The 7,500-nt window shown below is 49.6% G+C and overlaps 1 protein-coding gene across 3 annotated transcripts in view; it reads right to left on the reverse strand.

Annotated features, from left to right (window-relative positions):
- LOC125027568 (proline-rich protein 2-like) overlaps nucleotides 1-7,500 on the reverse strand; it is a 27,862-nt gene that overhangs the window by 195 nt on the left and 20,167 nt on the right. For all 3 annotated transcript variants that reach the window (XM_047616660.1, XM_047616662.1, XM_047616661.1), the window contains exon 2: nucleotides 1-3,120. This exon is cut by the window's left edge and continues 195 nt beyond it. In XM_047616660.1, coding sequence (XP_047472616.1) covers nucleotides 1,663-2,811 — 1,149 coding nt within the window. In that variant the 5' untranslated portion in view covers nucleotides 2,812-3,120 and the 3' untranslated portion in view covers nucleotides 1-1,662. The remainder of the gene's footprint in view (nucleotides 3,121-7,500) is intronic.

Consider the following 7,500-nt stretch of genomic DNA (forward strand, 5'->3'; position numbering starts at 1 on the left):
ATGGAGCGTGGCGGGAGGGCGCCACGGCGATGCAGGCACAAGCGCGCATGTCCTCCGACGTGTAGTGCCAGGAGTCGCTGGAGTTTGTAAGTGCGTGCGTCCGGCGCTGACAGTACACTGCTCAGCCTCATTCATAGCGCTACCACTCTGCACCTATCCACTCCAGCTCACGTCTCCCGATCACCCTCCCTGGTCTCGATATTTCTCACCTGAACATGTTTTCAATAAGCTTATACACACGTATATGAATACCGTAATGAATTATGACAACAATCAATAACTATATATGCATCTCTTAAGACAAATCTACATTATATTGAAGAGGGAATGCACCTGCAAAGCTGAGACTTGTAACCATAGCAATCATTCAACCGCAACATTAACGAGTAACAAAACAAATATACGATCGCAACACTTAATCATCGGGCACATATATAAACATCTGCAACACTAATTTAATCTGTGGGCCGAGGATGCCTGTTGCCATGACACTGCAACCGCCACAAGTGCATCTCGGCGGGTGCTTTGCCATCGATTCTTCTGCAGCACATCTTCGCCACAAATGCCATAGAAACGAAACCATACGCTCACTCATCACAACCACCATCAGCACGCCTTACACAGATTTAACCACTTATCAGTCGGTTCCCTAAGCTACATCGGAAGCAATACATAAAACACCCACAAAATTGCAATAATTATGATCTATACGTTCGCTTAAAATCCACATATTTATGAAATTAACAAAGGCAGATGTTAGCACAATTTTTACGCTCGAGCTAACATGAGGCTCCAGTCAAGCTTAAAAAATGCGCGAAACTCCGTTACCTATTCTAAATCTTTTAATATTTTTTTTTCAATCACCGTAATCCTTGTAACTACGACAAAACAGCTAATTCCCCTGCCACTCAAAATGTGTCGATAATACGGGTGTCCTCTTTAGGAAAACTTATAACAATAATTACATCATCTATTAACACGATCTAAAGAGGAATATTTCTAAAAACGTTTGCCCAAGCCCTGCAATGTCCTAGTAATCTACTCTGATAATGTATTCTCATTAAGACCCAACAGCAGATCCCTTGACAGAGGAGAGCATGTTCTTACCTGCCATCATGAGATCTTCTAAATCTATAAAAATCGACGGATTTACCATATTTTGTTTGTGCGAGTGTCCAGGAAGCATGTTCATTTGCACCAGTACGTATACACAATATGTGATATGCATATTTGAGTTAACATAAAAATTCATAATTTTACTATATTATTTCAAAGACCATCAAACATGTTATACACAGCCGTTTTCCTGGTTCTCCAATCACATATGTTTATAGCACAATTGCATCTGCAATCGCCATACACTTTGTACGCATCTGCTTTTCTACAAAGGTTCATTCACCTATTATAAGAAGAAAACGACGTCTCTAAGTCCTTATGCATCTGTCCAGGAAGTGCCCTAATCTATGACTAACTACCGATCACTGTTAAGGGTATCAATGTCAGTACGGTCTGCCATAATAACTGCAGAGCAAAACACCACGATGAAGCTTCGTTCGAAAAACGCTTACTGACACTTTTCACAATTCAATTTTCAACCTATGACCAAGGGGAAATATAAGTGCCGCGAAAATCTGTAACTGAAAGGGTCAGGCGAAATGGGTCTTAAACAAAGCAAACTAACACTGGGCAACACTTACCGTCCTCGGGGTCATCGGGGATAGGGTTCACCCATTTGGATATACGCAAAGTTGATGTCTGGCGACGGGGGTGTCGCGCCTGGCCTGGGACCTGCGTCGGACTCTCTTCCGTGAGCGACCCTCCCTCCTCGACGTAAACCGCGCCCTTCTCCCCATACATCCCTTCTCCCTGGAAGGCCGCCCCCTCCTCGACGTAAGAGAGCCTCTCTTCATGATACTGGGGTGGCACTTCCTCCTGGTAGAGAATCTGTGCCTCACCGCGGTAAGAAGAGCCACCAGGTCTTGGCACCTGGTAGCCCGGCTGTCGAACGACGGGCTCCTGAAAGCGGGGCGGCCTTGCTGCGGGTTCGGCAAACGGATGGGCCCGTAACACGGGAGACGGTGGGGGCGGCTGGCCCATTGGAGGCCTGTGGTGGGACGGCAATCCCATGGGGGGTACGTGATGCGGCGTGTGTACCAGCGGTGACCCATGGCGAGGAAGTTGAGCCATTGGAGGACCTGGGCGAGGGGGCATCATCGGCAGGCCATGGCGAGGAAGCGGTGGTCCTTGTAAAGGAATCTGCTGCCCTACAGGGGACGAGGCATGGGCATGAGCTTGCCCTGGGGCTGGACCTCCGGCTTGAGCCGGGCTTTGGACTCGATAAGGCTGTTGCTGGAGTCCTGCAACAGGCCTGTGGTGCCCAGGGTTAGGGTTTGGGTTCGGCTTAGGATTTGGATTAGGGCTGGGGTTGGGGTTCGAGTGAGGGTTTTCTGAGGTTACCGTCTCTTGTACTGCCGTAACTGGCTGCCCCGCAGAGCCATTCTTTTTGCCATGAGGCTGACCTGCCGGGTCAACCGCGGGATATTTAGCTGGAGTATGAGACTCGCGGGAGACATCGCCCAGAGTCGGGTCCGGAGGCGGCGGTGGTATGAGCGGACTCGCGGGCATCTTGGCTCCCTGGACCGGTGCCTCAGGTGGCTCTACAGTTCCCTTTGTGGGCGGCGGCAGGTCCTTGATCGAGGGCGGGGGAGGTAGGTGTCCCCCGCCCTCAACTTCACTTGCGGGTTCCGCTGGGCCACTTACACTGCCGACGGTGTCTGTTTCCCCCACAGTCGCGTGTCGTACGTCCTGCATGGCCCGGGTGTCCGACCCCAGGGAGGTGCTCACACCGCCGGTTCCACTCCCCTAGTTCGGACGCAACACTACTGGCCAGGGAAGGTTACGTGGGGGCAACAGCGCGTACCTCGCAGAACATACGATGCACTAACAAAAAACTAAAGAAGTGTCCAACACATGCTTGACATGGCTGCCAGTAACGTTTTCTACTATGCTCAACATTCAGTTTTCCACTCCCACCAAGCGATTCGAAGCCAGCCTTGTACAAAAGTTCTCTAGCGGTTCCAAAGCATCGAAATATATATTTTATACATCTAGAGTTGTAACCTGAAAGAGAAAACACGAGTTTTATTTCTAGCGGGAAAGTATCTGCTTGAAGCAGAGAGAACAAATTAGCGAGGAGGTACAGTGGGCACTACCTCTCTGGCAGGCCGCCACCTCAACATTCCAGCAGTGGTGCGCTCGGTCCCCGCTCGCATCCCGATGGCTATCGTGTAACAAAAATCAACTTTTTATTTTCTTAACGCGGCGTGGATGTGATGCACGTGGGGTTGACAATGCCCTCCGACCCCCTCCCTACACCTAACGGGAGGATATGGGGACGACTACGGGACGACTACGGACGTCATCAGTGAGTGTGTAGGTGTAGAACGTTGACGGCGAGAGAGAGCCTAATGTAGCTACATAAATAACGTGCGTGGGAGTATTCAAGTTAAGGAAAATGGGAGAGAGAGATAGAAAGGGAGAATGGAAGAGTGAGGAGGGAGAGAGGGGGGGAGGGAGAAAGGGGGATGGGAGGGAGAGAGAGAGAGAGAGAGAGAGAGAGAGAGAGAGAGAGAGAGAGAGAGAGAGAGAGAGAGAGAGAGAGAGAGAGAGAGAGAGAGAGAGAGAGAGAGAGAGAGAGGGAGAGGGAGAGGGAGAGGGAGAGGGAGAGGGAGAGGGAGAGGGAGAGGGAGAGGGAGGGGGAGGGGGAGGGGGAGAGGGAAAGAGGGAGGGAGAGAGAGGGGGATGGGGAGAGGAAGGGGGATGGGGAGAGGGAAAGAGGGAGAGGGAGAGGGAGAGAGGGAGAGAGAGGGGGAGAGAGGGGGGAGAGGAAGAGAGAGAGAGAGAGAGAGAGAGAGAGAGAGAGAGAGAGAGAGAGAGAAGAGAGAGAGAGAGAGAGAGAGAGAGAGAGAGAGAGAGAGAGAGAGAAGGGGGAGAGGGGGAGAGAGGGAGAGAGAAGAGAGGGAGAGAGGGAGAGAGAAGAGAGGGAGAGAGGGGGGGGGGAGAGAGAGAGAGAGAGAGAGAGAGAGAGAGAGAGAGAGAGAGAAGAGAGAGAGAGAGAGAGAGAGAGAGAGAGAGAGAGAGAGAGAGAGAGAGAGAGAGAGAGAGAGAGAGAGAGAGAGCGAGAGAGAGAGAGAATCTAGTTCGCGGGGTAAAGTGGAGTATGTCTAATGGTTCGGAGCTGTGTGTGTACTTCGAAGGGAAAATGCTTGGCTTCTGAGTCAACGGAGGCAGGGTGTACTGTGGTGTTCACTGGGAAAGGGTAGGCAGAGGAAACAAGAGAAGGGCAAAAATAAATACGAAGTGGGGAAGGATGAGAAGGATAAGAAAGATAAGAAAGAGAGATAGAGATAGACAGACAGACAGATATATATATATATATATATATATATATATATATATCTACACATTAATATATACATATATATATATACATTAATATATACATATATATATACACATACATACATATATATATATATATATATATATATATATATATATATATATATATATATATAGAGAGAGAGAGAGAGAGAGAGAGAGAGAGAGGGGGGGGACGGAGAGAGAGAGAGATACGGACAGAGAGAGAGACGGACAGAGAGAGAAAGACGGACAGACAGACAGAGGCGGACAGAGAGAGAGAGAGACGGACGGAGAGAAAGAGAGAGAGAGAGAGAGAGAGAGAGAGAGAGAGAGAGAGAGAGAGAGAGAGAGAGAGAGAGAGAGAGAGAGAGAGAGAGAGAGTGTGTGTGTGTGTGTGTGTTTAGAGGAGTGTGTGTTTAGGGGAGGGAGGGAGAGAGGGAGAGGGGGAGAGAGGGAGAGAGGGAGAGGGGGATAGAGGGAGAGAGGAAGAGAGGGAGGGAGCGAGGGAAAAAGAAAGAGAGGGAGGGAGCGAGGGAAAAAGAAAGAGAGGGAGGGAGCGAGGGAAAAAGAAAGAGAGGGAGGGAGCGAGGGAAAAAGAAAGAGAGGGAGGGAGAGAGGGAAAAAGAAAGAGAGGGAGGGAGGGAAGGAAAAAGAAAGGGAGGGAGGGAGGGAGGGAGGGAGGGAGGGAGGGAGGGAGGAGGGAGGGAGGGAGGGAGGGAAAAAGAAAGAGGGAGGGAGGGAGGGAGGGAGGGAGGGAGGGAGGGAGGGAGGGAGAGAGGGAGGGAGAGGAAAGGGAAAGGATGGGGGAGGGGGAGAGTCGTCAGGGAGAGAGTAATAAAAGACATTTCCCAGGAAAAATAACAAGTACGACGGAAACAAAAAGAGCAAAGAAAATAGACAAGGGGTTCACGGGGCAATGCAGCGCAAACGGGAGACTAAACAAGAGCGAGAGATAACAAACATGAAATCGAAGGCAGCACAGCACGTCGTCAAATTGTCAGCTTGGACGAAAGCGTGGGATGCTGTGGGAGGGTAGGAGCGAGGGAAAAAGGCTCGAGGAACGACAGATCTGGGAAGAAATTAAAAGAAAACAGCGGCAAAATAACACCTACAGATCATTATATGGTAATCCAACACGAATGAGAATTAGGCAATTGAATTTTTTTTTGGTCGTTCTGAATACTAACATGAAGACATAATGACAAGTTCTCGACCTCCCTCTCGCCCTCCTCCCCCTCTCCTAATACGACGAGGTCACATGACGCAGCATCATCCATCCATTCCATTGTATCAAACCATTCTTGGTTTCAAAACATAAAAAAATGTCACAAGGACAATAAAAATGCCAGACACTTGTATGTAACTCTTTCAGTATAAAGCAAATGACATGAACTCAAAAATAAATAAAATGACAAAAAAAGATTCAGCAGCCGATCAAGGTCGCACAGTGAGCTCGTGGAAGCTCGTGGAGGGTGACTCACTTTACGACCGCGCTAGAAGATTGAGAGAGAGAGAGAGAGAGAGAGAGAGAGAGAGAGAGAGAGAGAGAGAGAGAGAGAGAGAGAGAGAGAGAGAGAGAGAGAGAGAGAGAGAGAGCATGTGTATTCAGGAGCAATGAACAGGGCAAAAGAGGAAAGCGACCGAGCGGAACGACGCCAGACGACAATGAAGGGTGTGAGTGACAGCTTGAGGGAAGGAAGGAAGGGGAGAGGGTGGGAGAGGGATTAAAGGGAGAATACCAAGTCCTCTCCCCCTCCCCTAGCTCTCCCTTCAAAAAGGAGTGACGGCATGAGCCAAGATTATCCCCAGCACGAGACCCGCCCGGCCACCACGTCACCGGGCAAACGTCCCTTTACGCAAATGAAAAATGGAAGAGTCCGTCTGATGAGCCAAGACTCGCGGCGAGTGACAAGGAGTCTCCTGATACCTGCACTGGCACGCGGCCATCGCCAACACGCTCTGGTAATGCTCCTCCAGCCCGACCGCCCGATCCTTCCCGATCCCTGGGTCTCTGTCTGTCTCTCTCTCTCTCCCCTACACCTTCCTCCTTTCTTCTACCACTTTGTCCGCTACTATTCACCCATTGTTTACCACCTCTCCCTATTTTCTTTCTAGCTTCTATCTTTCGAGTGACCGACGTCTATACTCACCACCCACACCCGTCTATGCAAGGCCGTATCCTATCACTTAATGCCAATCACATAACACATTGCTATCTATACCAGCCCCTTATCCTTATTCTCCCCTTTCCTTGCCTCTCCACCCACCACCTTATCCTTATCCCCCTTTCCCCCCTCCACCCCACCCCTTTATCCTTATCCTCACTTTTTAATTCCTAATGGCTGGTCAAGGGTCGGGTGATGTCAGAAAAGCCCGGGGTTTATTATTGGTGACATTGGTGGCACTGACTGTTGATAAATATATAACCTCCGCCCTTGAACAGCCCCCTCTCATCCCCCCCCTTTCCCTCCTCCCACCTTACCTTCCCCCTTCCCACGTTATCTCTCTCAGGTCTTCGAGATTGGTGTGAGGCTGTGAATGAGTGAATGAGTCAGGGGCTGAGGCACGCCAGCGAGTGCCACACCTCTTACTCACGCTCGCCCGCACCAACCAACCGTCTTACACAAATACGATTCGCCAAGTAAACAACCACATTCTTTGAAAGGACACCTCGCCCCGGCCTGCCTGCGTGGGAGGTACGGGGATTCTTCCCCCCGAATACCTTGCGCATCTTGCGGAGGATTTGTACAATCGGCTAAAAATGCGGAGGGAGGCGGGAGCCGCAAGGGGGGGGGGGGGTGCGTTAGAATTAATGGTTAAAGATAAATAATTGATAATAAAAAAATATTGCTTCTTGTGGTAATCATAACAACAACGCTAATGGCGTTGACAAAAAACAAAGCTTGCAAACAAGCAGTAACGAAAACACAGCAGCTAAAATTAATTTTTAAAATTGCATCAAAATAACCTATTCGGTACCCACAAGCTATGAACATGACGAAACAAGTCGAAAAAAAAAAACATCCGAATACCCAGAATATCCTAAATTCTTCACGCCGTTTCTCGCAAGCGACTTCC

The sequence above is a fragment of the Penaeus chinensis genome, chromosome 7 (genome assembly GCF_019202785.1).
Source record: "Penaeus chinensis breed Huanghai No. 1 chromosome 7, ASM1920278v2, whole genome shotgun sequence".
NCBI lineage: Eukaryota > Metazoa > Arthropoda > Malacostraca > Decapoda > Penaeidae > Penaeus > Penaeus chinensis.